This window comes from Tigriopus californicus, chromosome 3, assembly GCF_007210705.1.
Source record: "Tigriopus californicus strain San Diego chromosome 3, Tcal_SD_v2.1, whole genome shotgun sequence".
Taxonomy (NCBI): Eukaryota; Metazoa; Arthropoda; class Copepoda; order Harpacticoida; family Harpacticidae; genus Tigriopus; species Tigriopus californicus.
Genome location: NC_081442.1, coordinates 3972162 through 3996247, shown reverse-complemented (window position 1 = coordinate 3996247; position 24086 = coordinate 3972162). Strand labels below are relative to the sequence as shown.

The 24086-nt window shown below is 40.3% G+C and overlaps 3 protein-coding genes and 2 long non-coding RNA genes across 7 annotated transcripts; all 5 read right to left on the bottom strand.

Annotated features, from left to right (window-relative positions):
- Nucleotides 1-615: 615 nt before the first annotated feature.
- Nucleotides 616-2178, bottom strand: LOC131877616 (synapse-associated protein 1-like). Its single transcript, XM_059223343.1, has one exon. The coding sequence runs from the start codon at nucleotides 2040-2042 to the stop codon at nucleotides 732-734; it is 1311 nt and encodes a 436-aa protein (XP_059079326.1). The 5' UTR covers nucleotides 2043-2178; the 3' UTR covers nucleotides 616-731.
- Nucleotides 2179-3854: 1676 nt separating this feature from the next.
- LOC131877615 (tryptophan 2,3-dioxygenase-like) lies at nucleotides 3855-6858 on the bottom strand. The gene is made up of 7 exons (XM_059223341.1): nucleotides 6699-6858; nucleotides 5720-5958; nucleotides 5301-5479; nucleotides 5073-5210; nucleotides 4780-5001; nucleotides 4464-4713; nucleotides 3855-4369 (listed from the first exon to the last, which is right to left on the bottom strand). The coding sequence occupies exons 1-7, from the start codon at nucleotides 6770-6772 to the stop codon at nucleotides 4146-4148; spliced, it is 1326 nt and encodes a 441-aa protein (XP_059079324.1). The 5' UTR covers nucleotides 6773-6858; the 3' UTR covers nucleotides 3855-4145.
- A 1110-nt stretch (nucleotides 6859-7968) lies between these two features.
- On the bottom strand, nucleotides 7969-9510 carry LOC131878264 (uncharacterized). Its single transcript, XR_009372994.1, has 3 exons — nucleotides 8775-9510; nucleotides 8318-8386; nucleotides 7969-8164 (listed from the first exon to the last, which is right to left on the bottom strand). It is a non-coding gene; the product is annotated as an uncharacterized LOC131878264 (long non-coding RNA).
- A 3738-nt stretch (nucleotides 9511-13248) lies between these two features.
- Nucleotides 13249-15030, bottom strand: LOC131877485 (uncharacterized). The gene is made up of 2 exons (XR_009372890.1): nucleotides 14155-15030; nucleotides 13249-13970 (listed from the first exon to the last, which is right to left on the bottom strand). It is a non-coding gene; the product is annotated as an uncharacterized LOC131877485 (long non-coding RNA).
- A 181-nt stretch (nucleotides 15031-15211) lies between these two features.
- Nucleotides 15212-24067, bottom strand: LOC131877484 (vascular endothelial growth factor A-like). Of its 3 annotated transcripts, none has more exons than XM_059223166.1 (7): nucleotides 21805-23286; nucleotides 21592-21730; nucleotides 20558-20699; nucleotides 20453-20488; nucleotides 16713-17008; nucleotides 15908-16083; nucleotides 15212-15718 (listed from the first exon to the last, which is right to left on the bottom strand). In XM_059223166.1, the coding sequence occupies exons 1-7, from the start codon at nucleotides 21900-21902 to the stop codon at nucleotides 15637-15639; spliced, it is 969 nt and encodes a 322-aa protein (XP_059079149.1). In that variant the 5' UTR covers nucleotides 21903-23286; the 3' UTR covers nucleotides 15212-15636. The 3 variants fall into 3 exon arrangements, 2 of the variants coding, with proteins under 2 accessions (XP_059079149.1, XP_059079150.1); XM_059223167.1 differs by having other exon boundaries at nucleotides 20576-20699; nucleotides 21805-23265; XR_009372889.1 differs by lacking the exons at nucleotides 15212-15718; nucleotides 15908-16083; nucleotides 16713-17008; nucleotides 20453-20488; nucleotides 20558-20699 and having other exon boundaries at nucleotides 21805-22675; nucleotides 22879-24067.
- Nucleotides 24068-24086: the final 19 nt, after the last annotated feature.

Below are 24086 nucleotides of genomic sequence, written 5' to 3'. Positions count from 1 at the left end.
GGTGGCTTATGGTATAGTTCATAGAACGGGGCAACACATGTCTTCAAGTAGTAATCGGTTTCGGCCAACACATGACCGCACAGATTGAAATTGGCAAAATAAAGGACCTTTTTGGAACGCGAAACATTCTCATCATGATAGTGCCCATCGGTGTTTTTTTTTCAAATTTCATTTCTCAGCTTTCCCTATGTTCATTATACTGATCATCTTATTTAGCGTGCATAACATAAATATTGAATGAAAGACCCATTGGGTAATGATACGATCACTTGCAAGGTCATCTGATTAGAAATCTAAACCAAAGTATTTTTCAAACTGTTTTGATCGGGTAGTTTCGCGTGTAGACGGCTCAGAGATGAACTGTTTGTCAAATACCAAACATTTCCGAAATTTGTAGACAAACTTTGTGACAGAATGTTTCTCGTGTAGACGCACCATAAGCTATTGCCTATCCAGAACCTGAGGAATATATACATATTCATGATTCTATTCGATATACTAAAAACTATTCAAAACCACTGGCTGCTGGCTAGATGTAATCATGATCAAAATATTTCAAAATAAGATACATCATCTATGTGTAGAATTGTCAGAAGAATATGTTTGCAAGCGGCGCTCTTTCTGATACTTTATAATTTGAAACCCAGTAAAAAAACATAATCACACAAGTTTGACAACATTTAGTTAATAAAACAAAGTTTGATAGTTGGGCGGATGGATATCACGCACATCTATTTCAAGTCCGGATCTTCATCCAACATTTCTTGGATCTCGTTCTCCCACTCCGCGTTATCGTCTTTGCCTCCAACCACTTCAAATTCATTGAGTTCGCCCTCCAGTTCCGCTTCCCATTCTTCATTGCCTTTAGTGGCCACCCCCAGATTCTTAATACTTTCTTCCGCCTCCGCGATATCACTGGTAGAGGCTTGGTAAGATTCGGATACAAATTCGTCGTCGACAGTCTCTTGTCCTGTTATATCTAGATCTTCTTGAATTTCGGTCCGGTCCTCTCTTGACTTGGCCATGGAATCTTGTTTGCTGGACGAATCCATTTCGGATCTCTCCAAGTCTTTGAGTTCAAATGATTGCTTGATCAAACTCAACCGATAGAAATAGTTCCGCCAGAACTCCTCTTCCTTCACCTTTTTGGGAACCAACTCATAACGCATCTTGTTCAAGTTGGCATCCTCTTGTAAAAGGGCCATAGCCGTGGCCGCCACCGAATCATAATCAAACTCAAAACTCATGCCAGACGGAGGAGCCCGGACGAAGGTTCGTCGATCCTCACTGAGAGCCAAAATCTTGCCTTTCAGCTCCTCTTCATTGTTGTATCCCACCCATGGCGCCAAACCCAGGGCTTCATTACCATTGGTCTTGCTCTTTATGAAGCTCTCCTGCTCCTTGTTGAACTCTGACAACATATTGGTGGTGCTGACCGTACTCACCTTATCCTTGATCATATTGGTGGCATTGGTCGCCACCTGGCCCACTACATGAAAGGCCGATTCGAATCCAACCAAGCCACTTACTGCTTTTCCCTCCTGATTTTCCGGATGTTCTGCCTTCTCATCAACCTTCTCGGTAGAAGGATCCGATGAATTCTTCTTTGGTTGGCCGGTCAGACCACCCCAAGTGCTCCAAGCTGAACTGAGAAAACTGGTCCCAGGATTAGTTGGAACCTCCGTTTCTTTATCAGTGCATGTTTCTGTCTCCGTTTCTTCCTGCGTTTTAGCTGTGGATCCCATCAAGTTATAAGCCGATGAGGACGATTTCCAAGCGGAACTGAACATGGATCCCAGGTAATTGGCACTCGCCGTCATCTTTTGAGTGATATCCTCCACTCCAGGAGGTTTAGAGACCTCTTCAACGGAAGATTCCGTCGATTTTGGTGCTTCTGCTTCAGGTTCTTTGTTACTTATTGGAGCGGATTCCTCTGGTGTTGGATTTTCATTGGCATTGTTGGAAGAGGACATGGTGTTGTTGGTGGTGCCTTGGAGTTCCTCTGGATATAACCACTTGACTGATCCAGTATCCTCGGTCATGTGAAACTACGCACTGACAAAGAAAGGATAACGATGATAAATGAAAGGCACAGGTGCTCAAACAATAAGCTAAGGTTAAATACGTTTCAAGTTTTGGTCTTGGTTGCGTAGGTAACTGTGAGCCCAAGGGCTGCTGGATAGAATTTGAAGTGTTAGGCCAATTACAGATCCATTTTGGGCCAGAGGTTGAGATAACCCCAATGAGTAGACATTGTCATTCCAAAATGTGAATGTAATCTTAGAACCCAAGAATGGGTGTAAACCCTGCATTAACTTTTGAGTACTTGGAGGGATGTCCCTTTTACTTGGTCTGCATGGTTTAACTGTCTGGTACATTTCATAGGGTTCAAAACTGTTTTTTGGTTTCCAAATTCAAATTTCAAAAAACCTTTACCCGATATGACACTAATGACCCAGGCTTGCTTTTATGTTTTTTGAAAAATATTTGGCTGGTATAAAGCCCTTTTGGCAAGACTAATATGACAAATCCAAATATCAGCGTGCTGAAAAGAGTTTCAAAATTCCGTCCAGTTCGTATTTTCTCGATTGTTCTCTCTAATGATCTTTGAAACTGAACGATGTTTCCATGTACTACATCCCAAATTGATTGCAACTTTTTCTTTTGCTTGATATTTATCTATAGATCGTACCTCATGCTGATTTTGGTTGACTTGTTTGTAGTAACAAATTGATGATGTTGGCAGTGGCTCAGTGTGGTCACACTGCCATTGATAAGATAATGAAAACTCGCATTAAATTATTAATTTTTACTGAAGTGTTTCTCAAAATCAGAAAATTAACCACCAATGGGTGATCGTAGTATCTGAAACCCATGTCTCATCCAAGCAAAAGGTAGCAATTTCCCGACAATTCTAAGAACCTCGAGTATACCTACTCATGAGTCATGACTAGGGCCGGCCAAAAGATGCATACAAATATGGTATTTATTGACACCAAATTTGCACAAAAAATTGCCAATCAACTTTCCCAAACCTAGGCATCAACTCGTTCTGGGGGTCTGTAAGGGCTATTTTTGCCTTCAACATTAGACAACATATGAATGAAGAGGAAAATTATATCAACGAGGTTTCATAGTCAATCGCAATGAATGTGAAGGTTTACCATTTTGAGCCCTCCAAACTGTCCAGGCTAGTCAAAATAATGACGCACTTGCTTCTCCTTGGGTTTCTTCAATGTTAGAGTGTTAAACTGTTAAAATGTGTGCCCTTGATCCTCCCTCTAATTTGAGGTTGATTTGATACTCAGTTTCTTTGTTCCGTCAGTTTCCGCCTTTTGGGTGCTTGTGTGAAACTACATTGGTTTTAACTTGATTCAAGAAGATACCAAATATGAGGATGAGACGACCAAGCCAGTCCAACGTTTTGATGATCTTGATCTAATAAGTAAATTTGTGTGTGAAAACCCCATCACTTTCAATTCAGATAAAAAAGAGTCATTTAAGAAGAATGGAATACATAAGTATTAAAGTTCAAAAAGTACTTTTGTTAAGGAGATTTGAAAAAAAATCAGGCAATGCCATTGCATATTTCTTTCTAAACTTGACCAGGATTCTTGATAATTATTCACATATAATAATGTTTTTGCTGAAGTCGCTCAAAATGCACAATAAATTGCAGGAGAATGTCAAATATTGCTCTTAAACTTGCAAAATTTGCAGGTGCAATAAATTTGCAGAAAAATTTCGGATGTGCAAGTTTTTTGCAAAATTTGCACAATATGCAGGATGCAAGTTTTGGCCGGCCCTAGTCATGACTCTCATTTGATCTAAAGCGAATGTTCTAACACAATAAGTTTATCAAAACATGGATTGCATTTCAAATTTTCATTTCCACCGAGGGGGAAGAAAATGTTTTTACATTTGCACACACTTTTAGTTCCGCACACATTCCTTTAATCTAGTAGTTGTATCTTTGTACATTTTCCTATCGTCGCGGCCATCATTTTTTTCTCTTTCAATCGCACTCACACCTTTTTTAGCAAGTTTTATGCATTTGTACATGTTTCTATCTAGCTCAAAGCCTCCAGTAGCATAAGATTCGCGAATCCGCACTAAGTATCAACGATTTTTAACCTAGTAATCGCTTAGTTATCAGAAGAGAAGCTTTGATTTCGAAGGAGGCACTTCATTTGATCCGTAAGGGGTGGAATGTGCTCCCTTGGGATGAGGAAGGTTGACGAATTGAACAAGTCTAAGAAGATCTTGTAACGATCAGACAGAGTGGACCGAAGATATTGATATCCCGACGAACCACCTGTTCCAAGCGTTTGAGATCCAAGTTGCCTCTGGACCAAAAGCACGTGGTTATCTGGAAGGAAATACAAACTCAGGTATTGCTAATAGAACTTGAATCGGGAAGAATCAGAATTCTCCTTCAGAATTGGTTTAAAAGAAACACTTACATCGCCATTTGGTGATCAAAGAATCAATGTTCATGAGCTCCTCCAAAAGCAAAGAAGGTTGATGGAACCTTGGCTCCTCCTTGTACAAATTGATCATGATGACCCCCAAGAGTGCTTGATGGGTCATGGTTCGCTCGCCTCTTTTGAAAAGGGCGTCATGTTTCTGGGCATTGAAGATCGTATCGAATTGCTCCTTCTTGATCTTGAGGTTGCCAATCAAGTGCTTCTTTTTGGCGTCGTTCGTCTCTGTCTGCAAGTGAAATGAGTTTTAACAAAAAAGTGTATGGATTCGCAACTTCAACTCAGGTGAGCGAACCTCAATTGCAATCTCATCATGCTTGAACAGAGCTTCGACAGCAGATTGGAATTTCGCTGGGAAATTGAACCCTTCTTGTTCCAATCCAGGGGTTCTCTCCAACCACCGTTGAATGCATTCGCTCAAGGTTGGTTCACGTTCCGATGCTTCCAGAGCTTCAATGGCCTCTGCGTCTTCAAAAACTCTGCGATAGTTGCTCTTGTTGTATCGAACTCGGTTTTCCTTTGAAGAGGTGAAAATTGATTACTTATTCGTAATAAATTGGCGACAAAATAAATTTCAGAATTACTTACATCTTTCACACCCAACTTATTCTCCAACAACCTAAATTGAAGACTTTGAAATCCAGAAGCTGAAGAGAGATGGTTACGGAAATCCATAAAATCCAGAGGCGTCATCGTCTCCAAAATGTGGATTTGATCCACAAGTAGCTGAAATTTAAAGAGAATATATATATTTATATATATATCAACTCAGTTAAAACGCATTAATAGCACGCCTAATCTTGCTCCATTTCCTACTTTCAAAATCATAACCACGCGATGCATTCGCTTGATGATCTCCAGCATTCGACGCTCATCCAGAACCGCAGCTACGGTCGTTTTCGTTTGCAACGACTTCATGATCTTCTCTCCTCCCATGAAAAGGTCGCGAACGGAATCCACTTCGAACAGGATTTGCTTGAACCATAACTCATAGGCTGAAGAGAAGAGACACAAATGTTCAATGTGACAAATCCCAATAAATGAGATTCCTTTGTTTCAAAACCATTATGTAAACAGTAGCTCAAACTCGAGGTCGTTCGGTTCCTTTATCCCATTGCTATCGAGCCAGCCGATCGTCATAACCATCAGAGAACTGGTTTCATCCTTAATGCAAGGGCCAACCCTCTGAAGTACCCTGTCCTTCCTCAAGTATTAATCATGGAATGAACACCTACTTTGGTGAACAATAATGAAGAGATGCTCATCGTGAACTTTGTTCCCCATGATCTCGGATTGGAGCTCTTGAGCGTCGAGTATCTTATCCAATTGAAGGTAGTTGGTGTAGCTGAGTCCTCCAGCATCCGCCAACATGTTGACCCCATCTTGCTCGACATCCGTGGGATTCACAGATGTGGTGCGAGAGCGACTGGCCCGGATCTTGTCCAATGCTGAGTGATGAGTACTCGGAGATTGTCTGTAAACATAAATCAATCATATGTACATTTGCGATCTTTAAGAGGCCTGGATAGCATGGGACACAAAATGGGTTGAATGACTCCTAGGATGATAAGTGGAAGGCAGGTAGGTTTGCTGGGATGATGCAATACAGCTTAGTTTTTTCGTCTTTCCTCAACACAAACAGGTTTCAGCAATTGCCTCATGCAATTCAAACACCTGCACACTTGTTCCAAATGACTTTTTGACACAAAATTGAGGTATGATCTTGTCCCTAATTCGAACACCCACTTGCAAAAGATTTTTGATAGGAGTGTTTTCTCCTCTCCAGCTATTTATTTTCGTAGGTCAACAATGGCACTTCATTTTGATGCATGTAGATAAATCTGTGTAAAAATGAGATCATCTAACTCCAGAAAGGTCAAAAGACACTAATAACATTTTGTTTTTTTCTCATAACTTTGTAAAAAAAAACCTTATAACATTGATTTCATTGATGATATCAATTTATTACCAAAGATTTCAAGGGAATATGTTGATGAGTGCTTTTCTTTGTTCCCATGCTGTGACTACTTAAATGCTCTATTTATTGAACGTAGTTCAAAATGTGTCACTAAAACTAGTAGTGCTTGTACTTTCTTCTTGCAACTTCACGTCATCTACTTTTCAATCCTATTCTCAGAGTTATTCCCTTCTTATTCGAAATGAATCGATACAAACAGGAATTGATGCAAAGAGAAGTTCACACTAAGTACTTACCCATAACCAGCGGGACAACCAGTGGATCCATTGGACAAGATAACTTTGGGAACGCTTCCGTTCTGACCATTCATGGTGAAGGTTCAGAACTGAACTGTTCACTAATCCGGACAAACACGTTTTAGTTTCCTCGCCTTCCCTTCTGCAGACTCTGACGTCTTTCAATTGAGAATGCGGCTCCTATGAAGGAGGAGTTATAGTGGTAGTGGTATTACTACTTGTGGATCTTGTACTCGTACGTACCGAAAAAATACGTACTCAACAGCGGTGGTCAAGATTCGAGTCCGGTTCGATTTGACCGAGGACTGGTCTGGTGTCGTAGGATTCTCGGCTCTAATCGAACGAGTTTGAGAAATTGGAGCCGATTGGAGTTTGGATTTCTGCAACAAGATGCGCCACGCATTCAAGATACAGGGAAAATTAGAAGTTTCGAGGGTCAAGATTCGAGTCCGAATCGATTAGACGGAGAACTGGTCTACGTAGTGCTGTAGGAGTCTTGTATTGTTTCTCGAAGTTTAAGACAGCATAACCCATGACAAAAACTAGCTACAACAAATCATAAAAGTGACTAACGTCTTCAAATTTAACATGTAGTGCTTTGAACTATGATTAGAAACGTCTGCTAGGACAAAAAGGGGTCTTTTAATTCTCCAGTTTCCAAAAGACTCAACACATATTCCATGCATTTGAGTTCAACTTTAGTTCTCGATTTTAGCACCATGCCTCTTGAAGATTGAAGCGTGTTTTTAAATCCACCCTACAATGGAAACGCCATCGTACATGCAAGTGTGATTAACGATCTTCGTAATACAGCTGAGTTTCCATCATAATTGTGTCTTTCCAAACTTTGTTTCAGCGTTGGATAGGGTCTGCAAGATGAGCCACACGTTGATCCCATGTGTTCACCATTAGATACTCCTTTGGGATTATTGTTTCAGTCGTGGACCAGAACAACTTCCTGTTGAGTCCTTCAACGTCACCCCATGTGCAACACATTTAGAATGATTAATTTCGCTATCCAAATTGTGAAACCCATCAAACTTTGTTATTGAGCCATTCGAGGGTAATTTAACAGCCATGCGCTCTTGTAAAAAGGGTGTCAAAAGGTATTTTCTCCAGGTCCGACCTTCTTTCTCGAGTAGTAGGTTTGATGAATAAGTAGGTGAAAAAGGAAATAGTATCAGATGAGGATGCGCTGTAGCAATGTTATTAACGGAAGTCAAATAGTCCGAGCATAATGTGTAGGGCAAAACAGACTGAGACCGGAATAAACTCAACGTGAGGTCAATTGCATCGATAAACTCACGCTGATATTTTTTTTTTAAATTCTTTATTGTGAGATGCAAGTCTCATTGGATACAGACATTTGAATATACGATATGTGATTGTATGTACAGTTCATGATGACATCTTTGGTTGTTGGAAGGTCCATTCTGGGTTCGAGGGTCGCCATTCGAGGCGAATATCTACTAGATGAGCAAGGTTTTAGGTTTGGGTGGGTAAATACGTATATGAGTGTTATCTTGCAAAATCTAACGAATGGTTGGTCTTCAAGGCAAAAAAAGGTGCCAATTACATTTTTTGTGCCTGTGACATGTGACAGGAAGCACATCACTTACCAATTTATCCAGGCTTTCCCCTCTTGGTTAAGGCATAAACCACTGGAAAATGGACGGGGATGCCAGGCCCTAGAATTGACATTTGGGAAGCAGCTGAAGACACTCGATTTTCGCACCTAAATCTTTCTTGGACGAAACCTGCTGAATGCCCTTACTTCCATTATCTACGAATGGAGTATTTCATGATGTCGACCCAAGGATTATCAAGCGGAATTTCATTCTGGTTTGATTTGATCTAAGACCTTTAACAGATTATTGCAACCTTGACCATTTCTGGGGGGCCGGCCAGATGATTGACACTGAAAGTTAGTGCAACTTTAAAACGTCGATGACTCCCTTTATTTGAGACTGATTATATTGAAATTTTAAATCTGACCTTAATAGATAATAGATTATCAATATGGGCGTCCTTGGCCGCTACGCGCCCCTTCAGGCGTCCTAAGTAAACAATACAAACCTCTTAATATGCACGTGGCATCTAATGCCTTTTATGCCTTACTTGACGCAATCAACCATCCGTTTGACCGTATTGCGGCGCCTTGTACAGCTATCCCGCTCCACCCACGGCCAAATGGGGCAGTGAAGGCAGCCACATATCCCTTTTCCACAAGGGACCTCTTCCTCAGTGAGTTAGTCCTGGTCGACCCTCGCAGTGTTTGCAGAGCGCTATTTGTTGAAATGCAAAAGACACTTGTGGTCAGCTGCAACCTATTGCAATCCAAGGGAATATTGTTTTCGTTTCGTTCTCACTTTGATGCAATGGGAGGGGGGGGCAGAGAGGTAAACACGAAGGGAAACCATATTGGAGGCGCCACCTCACCTCTTGACACCATGAGGTCCAAAACCAAATTGCTGGCCAAGTGCTTTCTCACCGTCATGATCGTCACACTTTCTAGGAGATATTCAACCACTTCCAGTCTTCCATAACGCATGCAGTGGTCATTCTGACATTTGGAAACTGGATCAACTACAATTATCTACTTATCATTGTGAAAAACCATTGCTTGGAAAGGCTTCAACCAATTGATGAAGTGGGGACAACAGTTGAAGCGGTTTTTCCTCATGGCTGGGATGAGAAGTGGGATTTTTGGCTTCCGGAGAGACTTGGTTCTGCATTGTTTTTCTATATTCCTTGTTTCTGCTCAATTTATTCAGCTAAATGCAACAAACAAATTAGCAAACTAGGACTCAGCTAGCTACCCCTGGAACTATATATTGGCATAAAAGATGCCCATGGCTGTAGTTTTTTAGAAGGCAACCATAAGATCCGTAATGGGATTCGATCTCTAACTCAAAAAGTTATTTTTTTGTTTTGGCTTTTCACGGGGGACTTTTTAAACCGGTGCCGAGAATTTAATCCTTTATAGTATTATTCACATGAAAGGTTACAATTTGTCTACTTATTACCTTTTCATCTCTATACGATATTTGGTTTACAAACGCGTTCGAGTTGGCAGACCGAGGTAGACCTTGAATATTATCTACGAGTGGAGTATTTATGGTGTCGACCCAAAGATTATTGAGCTGAATTTCATTCCATTTAAGGCCATATTACTCTAGTTTCAGGTGTAGATTTGTTTCATAACATAAAGAGATACCGTGGAATAATGTTTTTGTCCATCAGTTCCATCTCACCTGGGTCATTTTGTCGGCTCTCCCATCACAAGCTAACCTTTCTTCATTCAATGGATAAGTATGTGTAGCAATGAAAATGGTTTCCCATTTCCTGAACTCGTTTTGACGTTTCCCTACACATAGCGAACATATGTTAGCTAGAAGAAGCAACAAAAGGACCAAGTGAAAATTTGGCTTATCATTGTATTTCAATAGGAAACTTACTTGTACTTAAGTCGTTCAGCCATTCATTTAATTTTGGAACTTTATGGCACATAGCACAGATTTACTTCTGAAACAAACAAGCTTTCTTCTTGGAATGCATTTCTAGCAACTCTGTTTTACTATTGGGCATGGTCTGATTATGCTCGATTTAAAAAATGGGATTGGCAAACACTTTGGGTCGGGGTGTCCTCAAAATGGGATCATTTTTTTGGAATCATATGCAAGAAGGCGGGACTGAGTCCTGGACTTGGATCCAACTCAATATCAGAGGGAAAAATAAAGTAGGAATTGGCGGATTCCCGTGCAATATTTCGAGCCACATTCACTGTACGGTATAGCTAATTTGATAAATAATGATCTAGTATTGCCGCCTTGAAGAGCCATGACGACATATATAAACCTGTTTTCAAATGGCCATTCATCAGCATATATTCTGCTTTAACAGTTATTAATACGATAAAACACTTGTTTACAAGGCAGGTTTGAGGTGGAAATTGGTACGTTCTTGGAGGAGGTTGCACACTCTGGTAAAGTCTCAAGAAAAGGCCACTCTGTGAAATTCACACTTATAGGGGCCCTTGTTTCCAACGTCAGACAGCCCAAACGAAATGGGGAAGAGGGAGGCATTGCAAATTGCTAAATTAACTGCTCGTAACATGCCACAAACGCAATTTCTTTTCCGGACAATATGTGACCCAGGTCACTAATTATGCATAAGACTTTGATAGCATTAGCCAAAAACACTTCAAACGCAGTAAAAATGAGGAATAGGATCAATCAGCCCTATATTTGACAGAGGTTAACTCACAAAGATCACTCTGAACTGAAGAGCGTAAACCACATTTAGTGCAGCGTACGAGTAGGAAGCTTATTTTATTGAAGGAGAAGGAATGGGCATGTGGTAAGGCAATATTGAGTATCGAAAGCCTGTGAGAATCTGTTGTTGGAGCCATAGATGGTGATCATTAGAGATTCCGAAATAAATCATGTCCAAGAAGTCAAATATATCAATATTTAAACAGTATTTACTCAATAAAGGTCGAAATATTTAAGGCAATGCTCAAAGCAGGCTGAAATTTGTAACAAGTATTTGAAAATATTTTTAGAAATTTCCTCATAAAGCTTGGAAGTTTGAATTCCTAGTTTCAAGGACGACACTGGGCTCAGCTACTCCATTCTTTTTTTTTTGTTTGGTTTTTCACCGGCTTTTCTAACCGCTACAGGGAATGTAATCCCCAGTACTATTAAAATGAAAGGTTATAATTCGTCTATTTATTACCTTTCAATTTTTATATGATATTTGGTCCACCAACGAATTTGAGTTGGCAGACCGAGCTAGTCCTTGAATGTAGGGTTGATCTGGTATGCTATCTAAAAATTTGTCCAAGTCTGACTTGAAAGATGCTACCGGATCAACAAGGCCTACGTATTCCCTACGAATATCAGAGGGAAGCAAATTAAACAATGAAGGAGCCCGAGAAAGAAGAGATGTGGACTTCATTGTTCGAACTAGCCTGGATTCTCGAAGACTGGAAGGTGCTCTCAAAACGCACATTAAGCCTCTACGGTCACTAGAATTGACCCTAAACCCTGGGTTGGGACAAAGCTCATGGATACTTTTGAAAACGTACAATATCAGATACCTTTCGTACCTTCTCTGAGTACTGTACAATCCCAACCGTTCTAACCTTTCCCAATACGAGAGCTCTCTCATTCCTGTGATGTTCCTAGTGAAACATCTTTGGACTTGCTCGACCTTTTGCAAACCTGCTGAACTCATTGGAGCCCAAATGGGTGAGGCGTATTCAAGATGTGGCTGGACAATCGACTTGTACAGAGTTAGCATCGTGATGCTATCTCTGGACTTAAACGTGCGATATATCCAACCACACATTTGAAAAGCCTTACCCACCTTCAGCTGGATATGCTCATCGAACTTTCCATTATTTTGGAGGACTACACCTAGATCTTTCATTGATGAGACCTGCTCAATATCTTTACCTCCATTATCTACGAGTGGAGTATTTAAAGGAGTTGACCCAAATGTCATTGAGCGGAATTTCATTCATGTCGAGGATCCGAAGGTTGTGACCTTTACCTTCAATCAACTATTTAAAACCTCAATTTTTCGTTGCTCCTAATATTAGTTTTTTGTGTCTTTGTCTCAAAACTTACAATAGAAGGAATGCAGAATCTCTTGATTACGTCGTAAACAGGTTACGATTTGTTAGTGTTGTCAGTCAAATTGGTGTAAAAACCATTTTATTCATGTATATTTGGATCAATGTCCCCCCAAAGACCCCAAACCCAAAACAGCGTCAAAAGTGAGTGTTTTAGACTACTCATGAAGACATCACCTTAAGTAAACTCATTTCGCTTTTTTCTGAATCGCGAAATTTGCCCACGTTTTTGCCTCGAGGATATTTCCTGTTCAGGTATCCCACGGACTTCTAGAGATATGGACTGCAAACGGAAGCTAAAATTTCTTATCTCCTAAACTGTTCGCTTTATTCCAAATAAGCAGTTGATACCACCACAAGATCTCGTTGAACAAATGAACTTGGCCAAATTTGAGCCAAAAATATGCTTAGGGCACTCAGGAGACATGGTCAAAATTATGTAGTAAACGCCACATAAAATTCGAATTTTCGGCCTGCTCTTGGTCAGCTACAAAAGCTTTTGACAACATAACTTTGAAACGATCCATTTTACAAGTACGAGTAAATGATATTGAAATGACCTGCCTTTAATAGAATAGATCTACGTTTCTTATTTCATTCCTTTAATTCGAAAAGTGGCCCAGATTTCTTATGACCAAGAGCAGGCCATAAGGCAGAGTGGTCTGAATTATGCCAGAAACCCAACTTTCTGTCGAATACTGTATACCTCCTAGTAGCACTGTACATGATTTAGTTGCAATTTAAAAACTTTCGGCACAATATACGTGGTGCAAAAAAAGAATAAAGTTTTCCTATGATTTAGTAGCGATTGGAAAACGATAATTTTAACATATGATTGTTGCCTCGGACAACAAGATGAGATGGCAATGATGGATATTGCAGCTCCATCAACCAAGTCCAGACAACAAGAAGGGAATTTCCAATTGTTCATTTACAACGTATTGGGACTAGGCGGCATTACGTCACTTTTTTGTGGTTACTTGACTACAACTGGAGAAAGGGAAATTGTGCGGGCACCATCGTTTTCAAAATCAAAAATTGCATCATACCCTTGGCAAGAAGGGAAAATCCCTCGAACCAGTACAACCTTCGATGGGTTTCAAAGCCGTTGAGGTCAGCACTCTTGCGCAAGTTCGTGATTTCGATTTTTGTCCTTGTGATTGTGTGGACAATTGTTTAAAGCCGTCAGATCCTCAGAATATCTTTCATAGGCCGTTGAGGGACTCCTGGGACTCAAAGGACTTGTGGGACGCGTGGTAGAATGGGAACCAGCAGAGGCCCTAATACCTTCTTGCCTTTCCTTTGGTCATTGCTCTCGTGTGAGAATGTTTCCCGTGCATTCAATTTCGAATCATGATTGAAAAATTCCTGGAACAGAGGGGGGCATGGGTGGTTCAACGAGTTATAATTGCAACGGGGAATCGCTTTCACCCATTTCGAAACATGAGCGGTTCTTTAGGGATCTTGCTCATGAGAACTATGTCTGGCGGTGGTTCTCCACCCGGCTCAAGGGGATTGGTGGGACTTTTCTTGGCCTTTCAAGGGTCGGCATCCGGACTTGCATCGGAGGGGCCCGAGCACATGTTGACCATTCCAAGAACATATGTGCTCACACCACTGAATAAAACCAGCACCTAACAATGATTGAGTTATCGTTTGAGACAAAAATGGATGCACTCTCTGACGCTCTTCTTCCCCTCATGATATTACTCTTGCAGATGGGTGTTGTATCCTAGTCATCAGTTGTTATTTCACTTATGCTTACTCTTCCACATCCCTCATTACTCGCCATAGCTTATTCCAATAACCTATATATACCTCCATCTCTCAGCAACAAATATCATTCATAGGCCGTCCACATGGCAATGTAACATGGCCCAGTGGGTGGAAGTCGTCATTTCGGCAGGAGATCCTACCTCCCACCCCGGCCTCGGCAGGTCATGAACATCCAGGGATGCAGCCAAGATCTGTGGTCGCAACGAAGGTCCGTGGTCGCAGCGAAGGTCTGTGTTGGCAGCAAAGGTCCGTGGTCGCATTGTAGGTCTGTGGATGCAGTGCGTGGACCAAATTCGCTGGAGGACACGTGTTTGGGTGCGGACGGCCCGTGAGCCAACAGACGACCCGTGATGCGGCAGACGGATGTGATCCACATGGATAAGTCTTGGACAAGCACTGGTGTCGTGAGGTTTGAATAGCCCTTGGAGACCTTCACCTAATCAAATGTCAGGGCGGCGGTATAATCAAGATGTATTCCTTGCACCACCCTATTGTCAACCAATCCCCCCATCGTAAGGTAAAAGGTTAGCTTTGACCAAAAACGTAAACCTGGTTTGATCGAAGAATAATCAAGGTTACTTTTTGTGACTAACTAACCAATTTCCGATGTTCCGCTAGTGATGTCCTATGCCACTGAAAATGTAAGTTGACGGCCCTAGTAGCAACCTCCCGTGATTATTTATTTTTCCCATCAGTGGCTTGTTACCGTTAACCTTGAACCAGTGCTACTCCAACCAATCGAAGGCAACGCCTCTACAATTAGAAAACATACCCTAACACTCATTCAGTGGTCAAACCATAGAGGAAGCAAGGCCTAGATAAAGATTCTGAAAATAGGTATATGTGCGTGGCGAGGCCTGCCTAGAGAGTGCAATGCAAGCAAGTCAGGCAGACCCATTTTGGAGTGAATGTGTTGCAACTGAATGGGATCTGATTGTAGAGGCGCTGCTTTTGATTGACTGAAGGAGCATTGGTTCATGGGGACTGATTCAGCTGCAGTAAAAAAAACTAAAATAGACTCACTTTTACCCTTTTCTGTTTCATGTTCAATGGTCAAATAGGCAAATTCACAAACTCAAATTAAGCGGGAAGACTCTGATGATGGTGATGTGTTTATTGAGCCCCTTAATAAATAATTGTACGAGTAGATATGTTTCTCTGAAGAATTCGTGATCTAGATTCACTGGTTTTATTTCTTTTACATATGAAACCTCTACAATTTGGATCGGTTTGGTATGAATGTGGAGTTCAGCTCCTTGATGTGGGATTTTTAGAGTTTCCATCTAAATTGGTTTTTCTACAATTATTTTTGCAAAAGTAAAAAAGAACAGGAATTTCGAAGAATATTTGATTTTTTAAGAATGAGACAATGATAAACAAATTAAATGTGGAATTTGCAAATGAAAAATGGAATTAGAAAATGAAATTGAATGCCAAGCATTGTGCAGCGGAAGCATAGCTAATCGTTTCATCTCCAATTCATGTTAAAAAGGTATGCTTGAATAATGTGAAGAATTGCGGCCATTAACTTTCAAGGGGATTTGTACGAGTTGATTGAGCCATAAAGGAGGACTTCAAATCATTTTTGAAAGTTGATCGACCACAGCTGTAAAGAGAAGTTGTTTTTTTAAGTTTAATTATCAAAGAGTTCTTTTGAAAATGTACCTTTAAGCAGTCTTGTTTGTACTAGATACAGCTTTCGCAATGTTCGTGAACATTCGTTTCTTGAGGTATTTACGCTTAGCGCATTAAACTCGGATTTACGAGACAGTGTTACATACAACAATGTTCTTACCCACAAGATGCATGATCGAAGGTGAATCCCGTGGAACAATTATGGATGGTTTTGCATTTGCATTCACAACTGTTCTCATCCCACCTATGTATTTTAGGGTTGCACTTTTTTTCCGTATCTTGGCATTTACAAGAGCACGTATCGGCATCGTATTTTTGTTGCCTCTCAATGCAATCCTGAAATAAGACGGCATTAATTTCACCATTGGTAGTGGTTTATTGTGCCTAAAATATATTCATTGACAAAAATAAAGAAACTATGTACGTGCCTCAAAGATATGCTAGCAGGTTGAGAACACCCAATGTAACCAATTGCCTTCTGAGTCCTTTTTCTTTCATAAATGATTCGGAAAATTGGTAAAAATGAAGGAAAACATGCATTAAAACAAGCAAAATATTTCCTTTTATAAAATATTCACACTTCAAGAGTTCGTAAGTTGCAATTCCTCCTGTCAAATTGGCAAAATAGTCCACAAAGTTAAAATGATCGGAAAACTGTAAATCCCTGGAAATGGGATACACGTAAAATAAAACTTTGTCCCCGTTCGACCTATTCTTTAACTCCTTTGTTTTTTCATGATCAAGCTGGACGTCATATTAAGGTTAAAGCTCTTATCTGCATTGACAGTACCAAAACACATGGAAAAAAGGTTGTAGGGATCAATGGGTACCTACGATACCAAAACCGATAGCTTATCGTTTTTGCACAATGAACGACATACACATTTTTGAGCGAGAAATACTTCACCTTTCATATGAGCTGAGTCGTCATCAAATCGTCTAAAACTTTCGTGGGCTGATCTTACCTTTTCTTGAATTTTGCATCCACATTCACAGGACTGGTGAACTTCGATATCCTCCACATGCGGAGAATAGGTATTCTGGATAGGATCAATTTTCGTGAAAGTATATTTCACCATCTTCGTCCTGGTAGGTTGGCACAAGAGCCCTGGATTATAGCAACAACCGCCACATCTTGGAACGCGGAAGCAAAGAGGCAGAAGAATATATGACCTGTCCTCGGGTTGGTTGGGATTTACCATGGTGGGCTCAGCATAACAAATTGCTGTAAGGGCATTCTTCGGAGCCTCCACTCTGGCAACTGCAACAAAATGATCCCATCACATTTTCAGATTGTTCGGCTGTTTCCCCGGCCTATTATGTTAAAAGAAGGAAAGGATTTTTTTGGCTAAAAGGACTGGTGAGACTTGAAGTCTGAGTAAAAGGTCACAATTCATTAAAAGAGGTCGAAAAAACAGTTTGCTTTACCGTTTAGAGTAAATTCTAGATGTTTAACAATACTAGTTTGTCCCACAATAGCGACTTTTCACGCTTGCTAGTAGCGTTCCCCCAATTAGTCGCATTCAATTCTTTTCAACGTCAAAGCCAGCTGCATTTTCGACCCCTTGCGACCTGAACCTGAAAATTTCACCACCATATTGATGGAAACAAGCTGGATTCAAGATTTTTTCAGCCCACTCCGGAAAGACCTCGTTCTGGAAACCCAAATCATTTTCAATATCTGGCAGGCTGACCAGGTTTCTTTCAGCCGGCGATGCTAGCTCGTGCAAAATCGATGCTGAGAAATGCTAATTGGAAATCGAAAGTGCTAGAATAATGCTAATTTTTATAGAAAAATAAATTCCTCATGGTGGTCTTAAGGGATTTCAGTTTCAAAATTCAATCATATTTGGCACTCTTTGACAAGTTAGGTTCAGGCAATTTGTTGACATAATTGAAAATAATTGATGACATTTATTTACAAGTTGGGACTCGGTTCTTTTAGACACATTGACCATTTGAATCAATTTCTTGATTTGTGTTAGCCAACCCACAATAGGAAGCAACCTTTTATGTACCAAAAGTCTGGGTATATACAGAAATTTGGCAAAATCTCCTTGTAAACTGAGAAGCAACAAGAAGAAACTAATTTGCTTGCTTTATGTGGAAATCACTTTGTGGCTACAGCATATCAATTTCATGGAATGGTCAATGGATCCATTGACAGAACATTGTTAACACCGCCAAATTTAGCTCCCTGGTTGGATTACTTTTGCTTTTCTTCCTTCTTGGGCATTATTTCAGTGAAATAATGCTGGGAAAATGCCAAAGTGCTAGGCAAGATTTCATAATACTTGGACCATGCCAAAAATGCTAGTTTGATGCTAAAACCCAGACGTATGCTAATATAAATAATCCAATCCTAGCGGCCTTGAAATAATGCTAATTTTCAAAAATTAGCATCAAAAAATCCTACCTGGCCACCTTCACTTCTCGTCTCAGTCCTCTAGAGGTAAAAACCATTTATTTCCGATTCTTTGTACAATACAAGGGAATGGCATTCATCTTAGATTTTTAATATGGCGTCATATCCGGTACGAAATTTAGCCATGGAGGGAGTTTGAATTTGCTGCCCTTGCACCCCCTTGGACCATTGAAAAGAAAAGCCATAAAGGGTAAAACCGAGTCTGTTGTGGTTTTCAATTGCAGCTTAGTCCCACGCCAGCTGATCAAAAGCAGCATCTCTACAATCAGAATCCATACCCTACCCGCCTTTCAGTTGTCACTCATCATCTCTAAAAATTGCCTTTTTAATTAAATCATGAAATTTAAGGGAGTTTGAAATCATTGAACAGGGTAGAAAAAAGCCTTAAAACACTAAACTACAAGATATAAGAATCACAGGATAAGATAAAAACCAGATGCTAAAACATAAACACTCTTAGTTTGGCTCAATTCTTTTACATTGCATTGGTCTTGATTCCATATCCAACAATAAAGCCTTTAGTTTTAGAGTTGCTTCACCTTTTCCAATCATTAAAACAAAAAGAAGCTAACCAGACGAGGGCGGGAAACGAAGAAGTAAGAGGTTGCGTGAATATAGATATTTTTCTTCCGTCAATTTCTTGCCTGTTTCCTCTTGTAATGTGTGGTCAAAGTTGCATCCATAGATAACTTCATATGGTTATGGTTTTCTATGGTTGCATCAAAGTTGGTTATAGTAGGGCTTGTCAATTGAACGCGCTCATGAACAACTGACGTTATTCCATGGAGCAAGGACGACTTAACCACTGGACAGCGACGGGGGTGGGGGAAAATGTGTAATTCCAATTCCAATCAATCAAATGCATTTCTCTTTACATGAGTTGGCTCAATTATAGCCTCAGAAAACAATGGTCAGTTTTGATCTCAATCGAGCGTCTGTGTCAAAAGTTTTGAGCATTTAAAACTCGGAATGAGCTAGCACCATGTTGGTAAGATCTTAATCCAGGCTAGTTAAAACAATGAAGTCCAACTCTCTTCTTTCTCGGGCTCCTTCATTGTTCAATTTGGTGCCTCCAAACTCAAATATTCGTAGGGCTTATGTAGGGGTTGATCCAGTAGCAGAATTTAAGTCAGACTTGGACAAGTTTTTGACTAAAATTCCGGATCAACCTTATATTCAAGGATTAGCCAGATCAGCCAACTCCAATTCGTTGGTCGATCAAATAATATATATAAATAAAAGTCAAGTAAAATGAATAATCTTCTCGTCTTGAACTGCTGGGATTCAAATCCTGGTAGTGGTAAGGAAGTCCGCAAAAAAATTGAAAATTTCAATGCATTGGAAACTCAACGCACCAGAAAGCCCCACAAATATGAAATTTCAACTCAAAGCTTTTTTTTAAAAGTCTTTATTGCGAGATTCTCATTCTCATTGGATCACAATAGTTTTACAATGTGTTCAGTTTATATATATATATATCCTCTCCCATGTAGGGTTCAGGATTTTAATGACTTTCTTGATGGCTTGACCAATGAGCTTTACACATTTTTATATTTTCTATAGCAGAAGTATATGAATCTTAAGCAAAGACGCCCTATATCCATTTTCATTTATCCTCAATTACAGATGTTAGCAAATTGTGTGGGGCAGTCATGTTTTTCTGATCTGTTGCATCTTTTGATACGTTTTTTTATATGTCGACTTCTCTAATGTATTGAGCTGCCTGATGCATCGAATTTTCCGATGTGTCGGGTTTTCCGGTGTGTCGACTTTTCCTGTGTCGAGTTTTCCTGTGTCGAGTTACCCTTGAACCGTTTGCCCTAGTTCTCCCTCCCCAAAATGCCCAAAATCAGGTTGCCCGACGACGTTTTTCCTTGAATTTCCTTTACTTGGCATGCCCTATAAACTCGATCAAATCATATCATTAACAATTAACTGCAAATTGATATTCTATTCCTGGCATTTCAATTTGCTCCTTCAAGCATTTGTGCAAAATTCCCTGAACAACTTCAGTAAACTGAACAATCCAATGGAGCAACACAGAGCAGAGAATGTGCTATTGTTATTAAGCTCTTGGTCGCCCTGAAAATAAGGCTCGTTGTAAGAAATGTCAAATACTTTTTTAATGAATCAAATATTAAAAATAGCTCCTCAACTTGAGCACCTTGGTAATCAGGTTCTCGGGAAATAACTAGAAAGGAGGTTTGAATTCCGCTTGTCCCCATCAGTACACACAACTCAGATTAGAGAAGTAATTCATCTGATTGTATTAAGACTCACCAAGCGATTTCCTTTGATGCAGTTTGCGAAACGCCACTGAAAAGTTAAATGTTTAAGTTAAGGTACGTCTGGATTGACCAAAGTGATGTATCTTCCGGACGTAACCCGATTTGTTATTTTTACCCTTTGGAGTAAAAGGTCTGGCTCCGGTAAGATTGACATATATTTTCATATATTCGGCCTGATCAGTGATGTTGTTTAAGATCTTGGCATCCTTCAGAGACAACAGAGAGGAAACATCTGGCTTCTAAAAAGAAGAGTTAACATGGAGGAGTTTGTCGAAATGCTGCCTTATCAAATCACAGAATTTGTTAAAAGCAATGCCATGCTTCGGTCATTATCATCTCAATCCCGACATTATTCAACTTTTGTTCAATTCTTGTGTTTTGAAAATAGCTTCATTTTCTTCAAGGTTTTTACGCACAGTCTTTCGATAGAGTGTGTCTAGTGTATCAAGGTGTAAATTTTGGCGTTTGTTAATTTTTTGTATTCCCCAAAGGATATCCGGACAAAATCGCTATGGAAGTCGCAATGAAAGACGGATTGATAACAGGAATTTCTGCTGACTGTACTACAAAATGGTTATCAATAGTAAAACTTTAAATGGAGCACCAGTTATCAAATATTTGAATCAAAGTCGAAAGCACATAATGTGATTTGAAATATTTCGATAGCCTTGTGGAACCCCATGAACAATCTAAAAGGGAAAGAGAACCCGATAATCGGAAATCCGGACACGAGGAGTATAATTGTTTAACTAGATATGTGATACTTCAGGTTTTCAAAAGCATCCATGAACTCCGTCCCAACCCAGGTTTTAGGATCACTTCCAGTGATCGTGGGGGCTTAGTGTGACTTTTGCAAGTTGATGCAGCAGTATCTTTCAAATCAAATTGGTGTAAAATTTTGACAAGTATTCAACACCAACCCTCCAATCAAGGGCTAGCCCGATCTGCCGCCTCAAATTCGTTGACAGACTAAATGTCATAAAAAGTTGAATCCTTAACAAATAGGCAAATTGTTTTCTTTCATTTTAATGTTCAGTGGATTGCAATCCATGTAGCGGAAAATAAAGCCCTTGTAAAACCAAACCAAAAAGAAATCGATTGTGTAGACCTCACGAAACTTTGGTGACAAACCTTAAGTTCGATGCTTGTATTGGTGATTTCATTGCTACGTAGAAGTTGCTCAAAAAAAGTCGTTTTATATTGATACGGTGATCGCCACTCCCTTTTATGGTATGGCACCCATTCCTGAGTTTGTTCCAACGGCGATTCACTGACCTCAAAAGAAAACGACCAAACGTTCAATAATGGTATAGGTAACATTTTTCAAGACTTTTGATCACTCACACGTCATTAGATGAACCCCTTAGTGTATTAACCTTGGCTAAAGTGGGGTTGAGGCAAACAAGAGTGATCCACACAAACGAGAACATTTTACAGAACATTTACAAGAACAACAAACGTTGAACTAGAAGCACATGCTTGTGATTAAGCACTGCATGAGAATTTCACACATAAAACCTGTTTCCAATTCGACCCTTGGGTGTTGTACTGTTTTTCTCCGAAAGTCGGAAGCCAAAACTGGATGGAGTGATAAAATTGAAGGACATCTGCTCCTCAATTTTTCATGATCACAATCGCCATTTCGCCAACAAATGTCAATATCGCACTGACTATACCGCCAATTAAGATGGCAAAGAAAGTAGCTACGTGCTCCAAAGCCATTTCTTGGACTTCCATCTCCGAATCAGGACACACCAAGCCCATATCCGTGTTTGCGGTCTCTCTCCAACGGTTCGATATCTTATCAGTTATTCCAGACTCTTTCATCGTAGCTAAATGATACTCAAAGAGCTCTCGGAACTCGAAATTGCGACGCACAGGGAGATATCCCATCTCCGAGTCTCGTATGTTGGTCATTTCTAGTTCACACCCCAAGGCTCTGTGCTCGGATATCCAATGTTGAACGGCCAAGTTGTTGTAAAAGAGAGCTGAATCTGATCCACCAAGAGTTACAAATGTATCTAGTAAATCCGAGTCTACTGGATAGAATTGACGCGACGTGCTGATTTGATAATCCCATAAAGTCCGTTTGATCGAGTTCGAAGGTGCTTTGGAGAACTTGGTAAGGTCCGTACCATCACCGGAGATGTACAGCTTCATGTCCCAATCTTGCAAGTCCTTGAGGGATTGGATATATGCCTGCGGAAATTTCGTCCTGAAATCACCAAGATTTGGGGTTATGGTTTACGTTTTTGAGAAGGCTTGGTTTAAACAGACAGTGATTGCCGAGTTAGTCCTTCCGATTTAAGGGTGACTGTTATCATTCTAACTTGGATCACGCTCAGGGAAGTTATCTCAAGTTTCCCCAAAACAAAAGAATCTTGGTGGAAATGAATGTGTAGGCAAGAAAATACTTACGTTAAATGAGAGACTAATCTGGCAGAGAGAATAACCATTGCCAGCCATCCAAAAATGAGAGAAGTTAACAAAAGAATCCTTCCAGAGAGTCTCTGAGGCAAAAATGGGGCTCCTTGATTCAGCAAGGCCGCGGGAGTGTGGAACAATGAATCCCAAGCTGTTACTTCAAAATGTGGATTTAGCCAAAATATTAAGAGACTGGTTCCAATAACGGCAACCACCAAAAACACCAAACTGACCCATAGACGAGCTTCAAACATGCCAAAGAAAGAGCTGTTTGATATCGTGGCACCAGTTTTCCAAACGAACAAGGCCGTGTCCGACGACACGTGCAATGGTACGAAATCCATGACAGAGTTCCTTTCATCGGTCACCGACGCTAATGCCAGACCAAAATCTACCTCTCCGTTCGCGATTCGTCCCATCATTCCATGGAATGAGCCATTTTCAAGCTGATTTCCGTACAGGTCTACTTGGTTATTGATGATTTCGAACGTAAAGTTCAGAAGTAAGGCCAAATCGTTGATGATCTCGACGGTCAGACCGGATTTATTCTGTACATCTCCGTTCGGAATGACTTGAAAGGGAAAGAACTCGGCTATGGCGGCCACGAAATGTATCTGATTCAAGTTTCGTCGGCGAAGAAGTAATGGAAGATGTTGCCATTTCAATTCACCACTTTCCCATATTTCGACGGTGTGACTGTGCAAAGCTCCGTTCAGGAGGTAAAAATCACGAATCGTGGTTTGTTTGGGAATGCTTCGGTCCAATACGTAGACTTTAGAGTTGAAGCGATGTCGAAGGTACTTGAGATGATGATTCGTTTGGAATACCCACGAACATCTTCCGAGCTCAATCATGCCTTTTGTACCGAGTAATGTATGTTTGTCCAAGATTAAAATGGTCTCGTCGGTCTCACATTTGGGCTCCGATCTGGTCTCGATGGGGTGGTTCAAGAATATTGGATGAAGATTGAGGTCGTTGGCACTAACTACTTTTAAGCTTGTCAATAAAATATCTGACTTTCCCGATTGGATGATATGATAAAACTGGTCTAAAACTACGGATTGATCCGAGTACACGGGGCAACATGTCAGGACAAGGATAAAGCCTCCAAATAGGAAACCCATGTTATTTGGACTGAGCTGTTGTTGGTTACTTTTAAATGACCTCAAGGACAATGACAATTCAGTCAATACTTGTGGGGA